The 15,460-nt window shown below is 39.9% G+C and overlaps 1 protein-coding gene across 1 annotated transcript; it reads left to right on the top strand.

The window, feature by feature from the left end:
• Nucleotides 1-2,233: 2,233 nt before the first annotated feature.
• On the top strand, nucleotides 2,234-13,986 carry LOC143766367 (uncharacterized). Its single transcript, XM_077254012.1, has 8 exons — nucleotides 2,234-2,284; nucleotides 3,728-3,787; nucleotides 7,388-7,466; nucleotides 7,592-7,771; nucleotides 7,854-7,977; nucleotides 8,061-8,158; nucleotides 8,357-8,447; nucleotides 10,777-13,986. The coding sequence occupies exons 3-8, from the start codon at nucleotides 7,389-7,391 to the stop codon at nucleotides 11,874-11,876; spliced, it is 1,671 nt and encodes a 556-aa protein (XP_077110127.1). The 5' UTR covers nucleotides 2,234-2,284; nucleotides 3,728-3,787; nucleotide 7,388; the 3' UTR covers nucleotides 11,877-13,986.
• The last annotated feature ends 1,474 nt before the right edge of the window (nucleotides 13,987-15,460 follow it).

Raw genomic sequence — 15,460 nt, 5'->3', positions numbered from 1 at the left:
CCAATATAGTAATATATTAGGCTTTCTTTTTAGTAATAGTAATAAGCTCCATCAATGGAGTCTGTCAGTTTCTTCATCTGTTGACGATCCACTTTTTCAGCAGCACCAGCCACAGCCTCCCAGACACTGTTCAAAGGGGTGACTATTTTCCTTCACCGTAAATCTCCTGTTTAAGAAGGGCTCACACGCTCTCACTAGGGTTTGAATCTGGGTGAGGAAGGAACCATTACATCATCCTTTCATTTTTAAGGTCTTTCCTCATCCTCAGCAGTGAAGACTTTGATGCTGCGATAGAACATTGTCCTGCAGAACAATTCTGGTTTTCTTGAAATATGCAGACTTTTTTTTTGTTCCACTGCTGGAAGAAAATGTCATCTAGAAAAGTGGCAGTAGGTTTGGGATGTGATTTTGAGTCCATCTTCAACTTGAAATTTCCGACTAGCTCACCTTTGTAAATTCCAGCCCATAGCAGTGTGCACCAACACCCTCCTGGCATCAGAGTGGAAGTGGCGGTCTTTGTGCATTGATCCAGCCATGGACTCATCCATCTGGTCCGTAATGAATCAATCATCAGTCCATAAAACCTTTGAAAAATCTGTCTTCAGATATTTCTTGGCCCAGGGTTGGTGTTTCCATTTCTGTGTCTTGCTTAATGGTGGTCAAGTTCCTCACCTCGGCCATGTCTCTGAGCACTGAACACCTTCTACTTTTCTGTCTTGCTCAGTGGTGGTCGGTGTCAGCCTCCTCACATCGACTGTGAGCACTGAACACCTTGTACTACTGTGTCTTGCTCAGTGGTGGTCGGGTGCAGGCTCCTTACCTTGGCCATGTCTCTAAGCATTAAATACCTTGTACTTTCGTGTTTTGCTCAGTGGTGGTCAGGTTCAACTTCCCCATATTGGCTGTGTCTCTGAGCTCTGAACACCTTGTACTTTGATGTCTTGCTCAGTGGTGGTTGGGCTCGGCCTCCTCACCACGGCCGTTTCTATGAGCCCTGAACACCTTGTACGTCTTTGTTTTAATCAGTTGTGGTTGGGGTCAGCCTCCTCACCTCGACGGTGTCTCTAAGCACCGAACACCTTATACTTCTTGCCTCCTGGGAGGTTACAGTTCTGGAATACGACAGCACTGGAGGATAATGACTTACTGATTGCTTCACGCTTGATTCTTCTTACATCTTTGGCAGTTAATATACCTTTTTTTTCTCAAAAAAAAAAATTTCGACCTTGACTATTGGCAACAGAACGTTTGCAGGTTCTATGATCGCCCCAATATCTGAGCAGTAAGTCAGGTAAATCTCTTATTTGGCCATTTTTGCCTGAGGCAAACAAGCTTGGAGTTGGGAAATCTGCATAAAAATGATGATCTGGTCAAAATACTCATTGCCTAATAATTCTGCACACAATGATGAGCAAATGTGCTTTGGATAACGTCTTACCTGAGCAAGCTCGGGTGTTATCCGAGCATCTGGGCGTGCTCGTATATCATGTTCGGGTTCCTGCGACTGTTAGACAGCCTTAACACATGTGGGGATTCCCTATCCGCCACAGGGACTCAAAAATAATATACGAGCAGTCCCAAATCCTTGGATAACAACTGAGCATGCTCAGATAAGACGTTATCCAAGCACTTTCGCTCCTCACTACATACAGTATATGGCTTCCAAAAAGTTCCACCTTTGATTCATCAGTTCATAAAATATAACAAAATTCTTAGTAGGTTCTGTTCTATACACCAGGGGCGGACATATCATTGGTGCAATCTTTGTGGCTGCACAGGGGCCCAAGAGGTAAGGGGGCCCATTCCTACCTCCAAATCAGGTGCAATTTTACATTGTTAAGAGCTCTTGGACTGCAAAGGGCCCATATAGTGTTTTTTGCACAGAGGCCTTTTTCTGTCTCTATCCACTAGAGCTGTACACATACAGCTCTGCTCTGTACACCTCGTACACACTGCTCCGCTCTGTAAACAGCTCACACGGCTCTATTCCATACACCTTATACATACACAGCTCCGCTCCATTCACTTTATACAGACGGCTCTGCTCCGTACACCTTGTACACACACAGCTCCGCTCCATACACCTCATACACACACAGCTCCGCTCCGTACCCCACACATAATCTTCCCCTCATCCAGCACCATGACAACCAGCACAGCAGAGTCCTGCATACACTGAGGCCCCTGATCATGTGACCCCTGACTCCTCCCCTCCTGTGACCTCACCACAGGTCCTGTGCGCACAGAGCAGCCATATATGTGGTGTGCGGCTCTGCGGGTGGAGGTAGGTGCTGGAGATTCCCCATTATTCTCTATCAGGATTACTTATTACACTGCCTTCTATATCGCCACCATATCCCGCAGCGCTGTACACACATTATTATCACCGTTCCTATTGGGGGCTCACACTCACTATAGCTCTTATTCGCACTTGTGATTCCATTTTCTATCTGTGAAGTGATGGCCTTCTCATCTGTGTGATGATCTATATTTCATCTATTTTTCTATATGATTAACCCCTTAGGACGAGACAATTTTCATTTTTGTTCTTTCGTTTCCTCCGTCTCCTTCTAAATGCCACAGCTTTTTGTTCTCCATCGACATATTTTGCGCACGCATCGTTCATGCCGGATGAGTTGTAGTTTTAAAATATACCATAATATGGACTGAAAAATGGGGCAAAAAATCCAAGTACAGTGAAATGGTGAGAAACCCCTTAGAACTGTGCAATTGCTTTACGGGATTAAGTTTTTGGTCTTTAATCGTCTAGTAAAAATGATGCCACCACATATTTCTCCTGGTTGGTACGTTCTTTTTCTGGCCAAGGAGGAAAAAATGTAGAATGTTTTTGTCATTTACCTAAATGATTCTAACATGAATATGTTTTTTACATCTGTTTTTGGGAACCATGAACTCCATTTCTTAGATGTCGGGGTTAAAGTAAATAATGGAACTCTCCTCACAGAAGTATATAGAAAACCAACTGCGACAAACTCTGTTTTGCATTTTGCCAGTACGCACCCGACGCATACAAAAACGGCAAACCAGATAATCAGATTTTGCGTTTGAGAGGGTCAATAATACAAGAAATATCTTTTGACAAACAAGCCGATGAATTAAAAAGTTGGTTCTTATCAAGAGGTTATCTGCATAAGAATCTTGATGAAGCTCTGAAAAAGGCTGAAGAATCAAGTCCCAAAGCACTCTGGACCCCTCACATTAATAATAACTGTGAAAAAGCCAAGAGATTCTTCTTTAGGTCGGGGTGAAACTTTCGACTGTGACTCGAGAAACTCGCATCAATACCTGGCACTGCCGCTGGAACTCGGAATCGGAGCTTGCGGCTGCATGTATTGCTATGCAGCCGCACACTCCGGGTATTGATACGAGAGACTGAAAAATGTTTTTTTTTGTAGAGGAAGTGTATTTTTTATTTTTTTTCTTGTTTGTTTTAAATTAAAAAATTTTTGCTTTTAGTTGTTGTTACAGAGGGGTGGTGGAGAAGCCGCTATCACTATAATAGGGACCGCCTATCCACTTCCTTCTATTCCTTGACCCGTTAAAGTGTCTGATCGACGCGAAACGGCCGTCGTTCTCCACTGCACCTGCTCCCCTGCATCCATGTACTACTTGCATTGAATAAAGAAAGGATTGTTTTACTGCATCACGGAGTGCCACCTATTTTTTCCTCCTTGGCCTGGACTTTGTATAACGCTAATCGTTTCAGGTGTTGCACCCGGGATTTTGCAAGCTGTACACTGCTGGTCCGCCGAGTAAGCTTGAAAAGGTATGTTTTAAGTTTGGTGCTGGTTTTTCGCATTTTTACATTTTTAACCACTTTACTTTGTGAATTTGAACTTTCAATCACTTTATTTCCTATTCACTGCAATATAATTCTGGGGTATTGCAGTATATTGTGAACTTGACAATCTGATATGAAGTCCTGCCACTGGGCAGGACACGTAGAAGACATGGGGCTTTCATTGAACCATTGGCTGCCATGATAACCGATTAGAACCCCAGATATTGTCACATGGGGTGGCAATGACCATCAGTAGTGATGGCCATCTTGTTGGAACTCTTTAAATACCGTTGTTGCACCTGTCGTCACTCTAGACTGTAAACTGATGCATCCAGCGATCGCTACAAATAAATCAGTTACTGTTCAATGTTAGATCCTAAGCTTGCTCCGTATTTTGATGGCATACTGTAAAATTAGATGTAAGATGGCCACTGCCAATGGAATAAAAAACAAGAGTATTTCACAAGCATCTTAACCAGTCCATGAAAAATAGATAATACATTATAATTTTTATAACATAATATGCAATTCTCTATAATCTATGTTCATAAAGTTCCTATCTATGAAAGTATAAAATGAATTAACCCTTATAGTAAGCATCATAATGAAAAAAATATCAAAAAGTCAGAATTGGCGTTTTTCAGTCACAGCACTCGACCATGCAGTTTTTTAAGCACCATAAAAGGGCAGACTGCAGAAGAAATGCCATTAATGGCACCCCAAAATTAACATATTGATGTGGATTATATTTGGCTTGACAGAATATCATAATCAGTAGAGAAAAGCTTCAGGATAATGCCAAACTGGTTTCAATTTCTGGCTTTTTCAGGGGTCAGATGCAGAATGCATGTTCTAAGAATCATACAATGTTAGAGTTGGAAAATAAATAAAACTAAAATAAAAAAAAAACAATATACCATACCTGTCTGTAGTTCTGTCCCACGCCTTAATCCATGTCTGGGGTGTAAACAGTTTTCAACCTGGACGGTGCCAAGTTGTGACCGTCCAAGATAAGAACCAATGGTGACTGAACTGCTGCGAGTGCAGCCTCAGTGACCAGTAGTGACATCATCGGGGTTACCTCCGGTCACTGAGGCTGCGTTCCCAGCCAGGCTGAGATGCTCGCTAGCACCGTGAGAAAAATGTTTTAATTGTTTATTTACAGCACAGGAGCCAGCTAATGAATACACCCATCAGCCACTACTGCTCTCGCTGTTATTAGCGATACAGGCATCGGATCATGGGAGCTGTGGTCCCATCAGCTGACGCCAGTGACCGGAGGTAAACTTTATACCTCCGATCTCAGCTGAGCACTCACACTGTCTTTTGACAGCGTGGGAACCGCGGCTCTCTGGCTGCCGGGGATGATTCCAGCACCTTTCAGAAGCGGTGTTTGCCACGCTGTCATGCACATTACAGCATGACAAACACTGGATGTTCGGGCCCCAAGTGAATGGAGTCCGGGTACTGTTCTGGTACCCAAACCTGAACTTTTTGTAACTGTTCGGCCGGACCCGAACATCCGGATGTCCGCCCATCTCTACTCACCACCTCTCGTCGCAGCCTGTTCCACTCATTGATCACCCTAACTGTCAAAAAGTTATTTTCTAGTATTTTACCTGTATCTTCTCTCTTTTAGTTTCATTCCATTACTTGTCATGTTTCCATGTGCAAATGAGAATAATAATGATCCCTCTACACTGTGACATCCCTTCAGATATTTGTAGACAGCTAAGAAAGTTTGGCCTGATTGATGCCACCAAGAAAAAAAGCACTATTGAAGACATTGAAAAGTAGAGTAGAAGCAGGAGTGATAAGACCTTGACTTACCAGAGCATGTTATGCAGAGACTAGGTTTATACAAATAGTTGTGTACCATATTTTATTGGCTGAAGAAAGACTGTTGAGATATATTGTGAAATATCTGCAAAATGATCTGACTTTATTTATAACTTGTATGATCCCAAATAGTGCAAACAGCGGGTGTAATAAGTATTGAACACGTCACAAGTAAATATACGGTATTTGTAAAGGTGCTATTGACATGAAATTGTCACCAGAAGTCGGTAACAATAAATCCAATCCACATAGTCAAAGGAATCAAACCATAGATGGCCATAAATTAAGTTATGTGTAATAATGAGAAATGACACCGGGAAAGAGTATTGAACACACTTACTACAATTTATTTAATACTTCGTACAAAAGTCTTTGTAGGTGGTGACAGCTTCAAGATGCCTCTTGTATGGAGAAACTAGTCGCATGCATTGCTCAGGTGTGATTTTAGCCCAGTCTTCCACACAAAAACTCTTCAATTCCTGAAGGTCCTGTGGGCTCCTCCTATGAACGCTGAACTTTAGCTGTTGCCATAAATTTTCTATTAGATTCAGGTCAGGTGATTGGCTAGGTCAGTCTACCAGCTTTATTTTCTTTCACTGAAACCAATTGATAGTTTCCTTAGCTGTATGTTTGGGATCATTGTCTTGCTGAAATGCCCGCACTTGTTTCATCTTCATCATCCTGGTAGATAGCAGCTGATTTTTATCAAGAATTTATCGGTACATTTGTCCATTCATCTTTCCTTCAATTATATGAATGCATGATGTGTATAATGGCATCCAGAGAGTTCAATTTTGGTCTCATCTGACCAGACTATATTCTCCCAGTCTTTCACAGACTTGTCTAAATGTTGTTGAGCAAACTTTAAATGTGCTTGAGCATGCTTTTTGTTCAGCAATGAAGTCTTGCGTGATGAGCGTGCATACAGGCCATGGAAGTTGAGTGCATTACTTATAATTTTCTTTGAAATAATTGTACCTGCTGATTCCAGGTCTTTAGCTCTCCACAAGTGATCCTTGCCTCTTGAACAACTCTTATGATAATTCTTTTCACATCTCTGTGTGAAATCTTGCGGAGAACACCTGGTCATAGACAGTTTATAGTGAATTGATGTTCTTTCAACTTCCGGATTATAGCCCCAATAGTGCTCAACGGAACCTCGAGTAGTTTAAAAATTCTTCTGTAATCAATGCCATCAGTATGTTTTACAATAATAAGGTTGAGATTGTCTTGAAGCAGTTCACAGGTTTTACCCATCATGAGATGTTTCTTGTGTGGCATCTTGGTTATGAGACACCTTTGAACCAGCTGATATTATCTTTCACTAAGTGGCAGGATTGCTTTCTAATCACTGATAGATTTCAGCTGGTGTGAATTTGCTTGACTTTTTGTACCTCTCTTTTTTATGTGTTCAATACTTTTTCCCTGTGTCATGTTTGATTTCTTTGCCTTTGTGGATTTGATGGATGCTACCAACAATTGGTGAGAATTTCATGTCAATAGCACCTTTAGAAATATATTAACTTAAAAAATTGCTGATGTGTTCAATATTATTACACCCTTTGTAGGTACTCTTCATTTATCCTCTAGATGTATGAAATGTTTACCACATTATTGCTTTAAAAGTAATTGTATTTTTTGCATGGTATTTTGCATGTTTTTACACTTACCATCTTCTTTCCATTTAGGTTGTTACAATATTGGATACTAATATTTGATATATATCATTTTTCCTCACCCATCAAGGATGTATATGGAGAGGGACAAGATGGCAGAGAAAATATTACACCTCACCCTAGAGATCCTGTTCCGGCTTACTGGAGAGGTGAGAGATTCTGACGACGTCACATTACTTCATATCTATGGTAATAACAGATGGACAGAACTGCAGAGGTGAGGACTCTGAAGATGTCTGGATTGAGAATTATTAATGTGTCTCTCCATAACCAGGATTATACAGTAGTGAAGAAGACCTCTAGTGAGCGCTATCAAGACCCAGTATCTGAGGGAAGAGGTAGAACCATGAGCCCAATCTCCGGACCTCCACCTCACCCCCTGATGCATGAGGACATCAATGACCAGGAGATCCTAGAACTCACCTACAAGATGATTGAGCTGCTGACTGGAGAGGTGACACTGCTGGGAATGCTGGGACATTATACAGTAACACTATGAAGGGATCGGGGGATGACGGTATCATTGTATGTGTCAGATTCCTATAAGGTGTCAGGATGTCTCCGTCTATTTCTCCATGGAGGAGTGGGAGTATTTAGAAGGACACAAAGATGTGTATAAGGACGTCATGATGGAGGTTCCCCAGCCCCTCACATTACCAGGTAATAGACCGGACCAAATACACACGGCCTATAATTATCTGTATGTAAAGAATGAATTCAGTCCCTGTATGTGTTTCCTCCAGCTCTATCCAGTACCAGGACAACACCAGAGAGATGTCTCCGTCCTCTTCTTCCACAGGACTGTAAACAAGAAGATCCCAGTTTTCCTCAGGATCATCAGGTAGATGGAGAGAAGGTTTCATGAGATCTCCTCTATGACATGTAGACGGCTGTGAAGGTCTTGTGCTCAGTCTTGTTTTATCCACCAGTATTATATGTTTTATACTTGTGTAATGAGAACGGTGGAGATGGCAGGATTAGAGCTGATCATAGATGTGACTTCTCCATGTGTCTGTGACTTTTACAATATTTGTTTCAGGGTGAAGATCTGACCCATATTAATGCTACAGAGATTTGTGTGAGTGGTGATGAGTGGTGTAAAGAGGAGATTATTACATATGACTACCCAGGTGAGTAGTAACCACTAAGTGCAGAAAAGTCACAGAATTTTTTTTATGAGAGAAATATATAATTATTCATATTTATTTTTAGAACAGTATTGATTCCATGGTGCTGTACATGTGAAGGGGTTACATACAAAGAACAAATATAAATTCAATGAACAAACTAACAATTATAGACTGTAACAGAGGGGAGAGGAACCTGCCCTTGTGGGCTTACAGTCTACAGAGTAATGGCGAAGGAGACAGTACGTTGAGGGGATGTAAACCATCTTGAAGGGAAAGGGATTTTCAAGTTTTGTCTGAAAGTACCGAATGTGGTGTATAATTGGACGCTTTGGGGCACAGAATTCCAGAGGATGTGGGATACTCAGGAGAAGTCTTGGAGGCAATTGGTTGCAGAACATATCAGTGTGGAGGAAGCAAGAAGGTCTTGGGTGGACTGGATAATACATGCTGGAAGATTTTGGACAGTCTTGTATAGGACAAAAATACTTTACAGGAGGGTGGTTACCAAAAGAGAACAATATTGCTGGACTGCAGAGATTTTTATACCTGATTTTTCCACTTTTCACTCTTGGGACAGTAAGCTGTCTCCATGGCATCCCAAATCTTTTAGATGAGTTCTTGTCACATTACACAGTTAACTATTTTTTATAACTCAGAAACAACAAACAGTAAATAGATAACTAGCATAAATTATATTTTACTTCTTCCAACATCCATTGTGCATGTATAGCATAATAGGCGAGAAGTGTTGCAAATCACTATACGTGTACTTCAGAGTGATGGAGCTGGCTCAGGAGAAGAGGTGGTAAAAGTCAGTCGTAGATTGTAGCTGATGCTTTTCTGCAACCATCGCTATCGATGCTACTGACTAGAGAAGAGCTGACCCGTAGGGTTCGAAAAAACTTTAGTCCAAAGTTCAGTTCGCATACCAGAACTGTACCTGAGCTTGAACTGAAACCCATAGAAATCAGTGGTGACCTGAACTTTAGAGCTGGAATCTTTCTTTCTCTTTCTCAAACTCCCCGGAGAAGTCCATGTTCGGAGTTCAGCACTGGACATAAGCGTCTGGTACGAACCCTGAACTTTACAGTTCGGGTTCGCTCATCTCTACTACTGACAATAGTAACAGCGGCATTTAAATATTTGAAAGTAAATGGGAACCCCCTTTTTTATTCCATCAGTTTCCCTGTGACACGATCGCATGGTGCTGACTGCTGCTATGGCTATCCGGCCAGTTACACTGGCCTGTTAGACCCTTCTTATAACAGGCCTTAACAGGTCATATCTTGGTGTAAAACGAACAAGTGTAATATGTTAACCTAGTGATCAGCTTATTCACTGTTCAAGTCCTGTAGGTAGATTGAGAAAAAAAAGATAAATAACATTTGTAAAAATGTAAAATGAAGTAAGAAAACAATTGTAGAAAATGTTTCAAAATAGTTTTTGTGTAAAATCCTAAATAAGCAAAAGAAGATACAGCATAGCTGGTGTCACTGCCTTCAGAACTACAAGTTATAAAAATGACACCCGTCTGGTGAAACAGGAAAAAGTAAATTTAAAAAAACTTGTGAAAATGTTGTTGTTTCATCATACTGCCAGGCAAAAAGTGGGGTTAAAAAACAATCAAAACGTTGTATGTAATAAATAGCGGTATCACTGAAAATGTCAACTCATGCAGCAAACATATGGCTCTGTTGGCAAAAAAAAAGGAAAAAATTTGTAGTTATAAAATAGATTTTACCGTGAAAAGACAATCAAACTGCTCAAATCAAACTTGCCTTAGGAATAAACTTTTCTTATCACTTCTACCGTTCAATGAACAGTGTTAAAATGCTGATTTTTGTTTATTTTGCTTCCCAAAAGTTGAAATAAAAAAAAGATAAGTGATATGCCTCAAAATCCGCTAATAAAACCTTGACCTCGTCTTGCAAAAAATCAAGCCCAAACTTCAGTTCGGATTGTGTCCGAGGAGCAATAGGGGATTCCTATGTTACTGGTAGCAGAAAGGATATGGAGTAGTAATAATTTCCAAAAACGTTTCCAGGAATATTGGCCTACCCAACGGCACATGCTTTTCCCTTCTGAGCCATGCAGGGTGCCCAAATGACAGTTATCGTTTGCATGTGTATTAGTAATGCTATTGTGGGGAGAACCCGCTTAACAATTAACTGTTAGATTGTGATCTGTTTCACATCACTGTGTTAGTAAGCAAATTTTGCTCCATGTCTTAACTTTTATGGTTATTTTTAAATATTTAGGATGTAAAATATCTGTATAAATTTTAGTTGATATTATTCAAAAATAATATAGTCATTTTTACTCTTGGCAGATGACTGTCCCAGGAGCTCAGAAGAACATTGGCTATCTTTAGATTGTAAAGAAGATAATTGTGGTATCACACAAGATACATATGAAGAACATGTCACAAATCCAAATATAGCCCTCCACAGCAAAGATCTATCATCTGATCCTTTCGAACAGGTTCTACTTTCTGATTCATCACAGAATGTAAAGAAAAATAAATGTCACAGAAAACGTATCCTAAATCAAAAGGGTCCCACAGTGGAGAAGCCGTTTTCATGTTCAGATTGTGGGAAATGTTTTAACCGGAAATGGAGTCTTGTAGTACATCAGATAATTCATACGGACGCAATGCCATATTCATGTTCAGAATGTGGGAAACCTTTTAATAATAAATCAAGTCTTGTTAGACATCAGTGGGTTCACACAGGGTTGAAGCCATATTCATGTTCAGAATGTGGAAAATGTTTTAAGCTGAAATGGTGTCTTGTAGCACATCAGAGAATTCATACAGGTGCAATGCCATATTCATGTTCAGTATGTGGGAAACTTTTCAATAATAAATCAAATCTTGTGAGTCATCAGTGGGTCCACACAGGGGTGAAGCCGTTTTCTTGTTCAGAATGTGGGGCACTTTTTACGGACAAGTCATCTCTTATTAAACATCTAAATATTCACACAGGGGTGAAGTCATATTCATGTTCAGAATGCGGAAAATGTTTCAACCAGAAAGGCAATCTTATTACACATGTGAAAAGTCACACAGGGTTGAAACCATTTTGTTGTGAAGAATGTGGAAAATGTTTTAGTGAAAAATCTATTCTTCATAGACATCAGAGAATTCACACAAGTGCAAAACCCTATTCATGTTCAGAATGTGGAAAGTGTTTCAACCGGAAATCATGTCTTGTTACACATCAGAGAATTCACACTGGAGGAAAGCTGTATTCATGTTCAGTATGTGGGAAATGTTATACAACTAAATCAAGTCTTGTTAGACATCAATGGGCACACTCGGGGGTGAAACCATTTTCATGTTCAGAGTGTGGAAAAAGTTTTAGCCAGAATTCAGATCTTGTTAGACATCAAAGAACTCACATGGGCAAGAACTCATTTTTGTGCTCATAATTTGGGAAATGTTTTTCCAAGAGATCAAATTTTGTAGACCATCAAAAACCTCACACAGGGCAGAGGCCACATTAATGTACCATATGCAGAAAGTGAGAAAATGAATAAGGCTTACTGTCGAAACACGTAGCTCCTTTTCGATACCTTCTTTCTTGCTACCTTTCCAGTTATCATTCCCGAAAGTACAGGGTGGGGCATTTGTATGGATACACCTGGGTGTGCCATTTATAAAGATGCAATCTAAAATGGCCGACTTTAAAATGGCCACCATGGTCACCACCCATCTTGAAAAGTTTTCCCCCTTCCATATACTAATGTGCCACAAACAGGAAGTTATCACCAACCATTCCCATTTAATTTAGGTTTATCCATATACATGGCCCACCCAGGTATATCCATATAAATGTCCCACCCTGTATTTCATTAATGAATAAATGCTACGTATTATATATACTTACCTGGGATGATATATTCCACACTGGATCCTTCCTTTTACCTCTTCATATGTGAAAAGTATTTTAACCAACAGCTAGCTCTAAATGGCCAACAAAAATCTCTTGCAGGGTTTCAGCGAGAGCTTTTCAACCTTCAGTTACAAACCTTAAACGTTGGCCCTCAAAATAGAAGCTCAAGCATAGGTAGTAACTAGAGCCAAGTTTCACTCAGATGTCACGTAAATCTCCCCCTACACTCCTCTGTGTCACAATCCCCATTTACCTCATCTAGTGGACCATACCATTCGTAAGTTTTGGATAAGGAAGTATCTCAAGTATTTGGTACAACTTTTTTGTTAAATCCTCCTTTTTTCCTGCCTTTGATATCTTAAAATATTAATATGACCTGCCTAATTCTACCTTGTTTCAGTTTCTCGGGTTCAGACACTCCTTTGGTGTGCAGTTTGGCTTACTTCAAGCGTAATTGGGACCCTGTAATTTGGAGTCGTTATCAAGATCAATTGATCTGGCTAAACCCATAACATGTACAGTATACATAGTATGTTATCTATGTACGCTACTTAACCTTTTGATAGTGTTCTATTGAAGTGGAGGGGAGGCTCTTTTTAGTCTTGATGGCGGCAGTAGGAGTAAAGTAGTATCCTTTGGAATAAGCTCCAGAGATGTTTAATATATTACAGATTTGTGCATACTGTAGCATATACTACAGCAAAATATTGGAATCTTTGACTTTGATCTTTGTTTTCTGTGTAGAAGACTACAGGGAATTATCATTTATGCTGTCTGGTCCTACCCTAAATCGACCTGGTCGGAAATGGTCTTTTTTATGCACACTTCCTTACAGTTCCCTAAGGTCTTCTCTTCACAGGTGTGCTTTCGTAGGCATCTTGGATGATATTGTGCATAACACGCTATTCTTTCTTATACTTTTTTTCTGAAAAGTAGTCACAATGGAGTTAAAATTGGCAGATACTTTTCTATTATTAAGCTTTCCTTATATAGCGACATCATATTCCACAGCGCTTTACATACATTATCATCACTGTCCCTAATGGGGCTCACAATTTAAATTCCATTTCAGTATGTCTTTGGAGTATGGGAGGAAACCCACACAAACACGGGGAGAACACATAGACTCCTTGCAGATGTTGTCCTTGGTGGAATTTGAACCCAAGACCACAGCGCTGCAAAGCAACAGTGCTGCCCATTATTCCACTGTGTCAATTTTCTATAAACTATTCTAAATGTCCAGAAAATGGGCAAACAAATTAGAGAAGATCTGGTTGCTTTGGCTTGAGACAGAGATTACGGGTGTTTCTAAGACATCTTCCCCAACTTTTCAACTAGGTCATTTAATCTACTCCCAACACTAGTTATTTGGGTTTGGGGGGAGGAATGAATGTGGTGTTATTGTCATGTAAGTCATACAGACCATTTGGTCTTGGGTTGTTGAGGCCCTTCCTATACACCTGAGCTATGACCAGTTCTCTTACTAAATTGTGCCGATACTTTTCTAAGTGTTTTACTCTATCATGTTTGTCCATCATTATGATGATCACGTTCTCATTTTTGCATGTCTGTTAACAAGGATAAACAGTTATTTGCTTTATGTACATGTTCTTGTTTTTTTATTGTTATAAAGAAAATAAAAAAATCTCACACAGGAAAACATTTATGTCTAGAATGTTTGAAATGTTTCGTGAACATATCACATCAGTTTAAGGGTAAGTTCACACAGGGTGTTTTTGCAGCTTTTTTTTCTGCAGCAAAACCTGATCATCTTGGCAGGAAAGAAGCTGCGTCAAAAACGCAGGTTTAGGTGCGTTTTTGGTGCTTTTTTTTTTCTCTTTGTGCATGCTAATGTCCTTGGATTTGCAAAAACACAGCAAATAATGATGCCTGCGTTTTTGCTGCATTTTTTTTTCAACACCCATTCAAGTCAATGGGTGAAAAAACGCTGCAAAAACGCTGAAAGAAGTGGCATGCTCTATGTCCAAAAAAATGCAGCAAAGTACAAAATACTGATCAAACAAAAAACCAATGTGTGTGCATGAGATTTCTGAAATCTCATAGGCTTTGCTGGTATTGTAAAAAGCAGCTGAAAATTAGCATAAAAAAGCAGCAAAAGCGCCCTGTGTGAATTTACCCTAAATATGAAATGCAGCAAAGTGTTTTGCCAGAAAACAGGCATAAAATAGTTTCAAAAGTTTCAACATCATTGTGAGTTTTGGTGTTTTCACACCAGTTTGAAGCATCTAGGTCAATATTGACTGAGCTCGGAAGAGCTGGTATGTGTCATTTTCAGAAAAGTGCTGAAGTTTTGTATGCAGGAAATGTTCCTCCTCTCCCTGACAGGAGTAACATTTTTGGCAATGTGCATGGAGATGTCTGTCACTGATAAGATCTGACTAATTCATTACGTGGTATACAACACTTAATTAATTTGGTACATCCTATTCCCGCACAGTCCTCATTGACACTGGAGTATGAGAAATTAATATTAAGCTTTTTAGCACAGGCCTGGAGGTTTTGTTGGAAAATTGACAGATATTTGGAACTGTTTAATATTTCCTTTCACCTTAACTAAAGCCCCAGTTCCAGCTGCAGAAAAAGAGCCCCAAAGCATAATGCAGCCTCCACCATGCTTCACAATGGGTATGATGTTGCTTTAGTGATGTACAGTACAATGTTGGTTTGCACCAAACATACTTTTTTAAAATTATGTAAAAAAAAAAAATCACCCTTGATCTCAAAGTGTGACTAATTATGGGTATATAGGAGTGTGCTACCCATGTTCTTGGGACTTTCCTACCTGAACACCTATAATTCTATCACAACAATTGATCTCCTCTCGTCTGGGGTTCGCAATATACAACCAGGGAATGGTTGACATAGTTCCTATTATACATAGATCTGATAACCTTGGGTATAACATAGAATAGTGATTTTATGGGTACATATGTCAACAAACAATTCCAGCTGCATATAGGTTTGTGTGATCCATGAGAGCCACTGGCTTATACCCTTGGAAGTATTCAAATTCACAGGACTGTGAGTGGAAATCCAGCAGTCCCTAGGTGAAGCACTAGTGTCCATGTCTTTTAAGACCTTGTGATTTTCTGATAAACT

Source organism: Ranitomeya variabilis, chromosome 4 (assembly GCF_051348905.1).
Source record: "Ranitomeya variabilis isolate aRanVar5 chromosome 4, aRanVar5.hap1, whole genome shotgun sequence".
NCBI classification, from domain to species: Eukaryota; Metazoa; Chordata; class Amphibia; order Anura; family Dendrobatidae; genus Ranitomeya; species Ranitomeya variabilis.
Note: the sequence above shows the minus strand (reverse complement) of the source record. Positions and strands in the feature narration are given on the sequence as shown.

Coding starts and splice junctions, on each gene's coding strand:
- LOC143766367 (XM_077254012.1), top strand. CDS start 7,389: ATGTATATGGAGAGGGACAAGATGGCAGAGAAAATATTACACCTCACC. Junction 7,978..8,060: donor CCAGCCCCTCACATTACCAG/GTAATAGACCGG, acceptor TGTTTCCTCCAG/CTCTATCCAGTACCAGGACA. Junction 8,159..8,356: donor GTTTTCCTCAGGATCATCAG/GTAGATGGAGAG, acceptor TATTTGTTTCAG/GGTGAAGATCTGACCCATAT.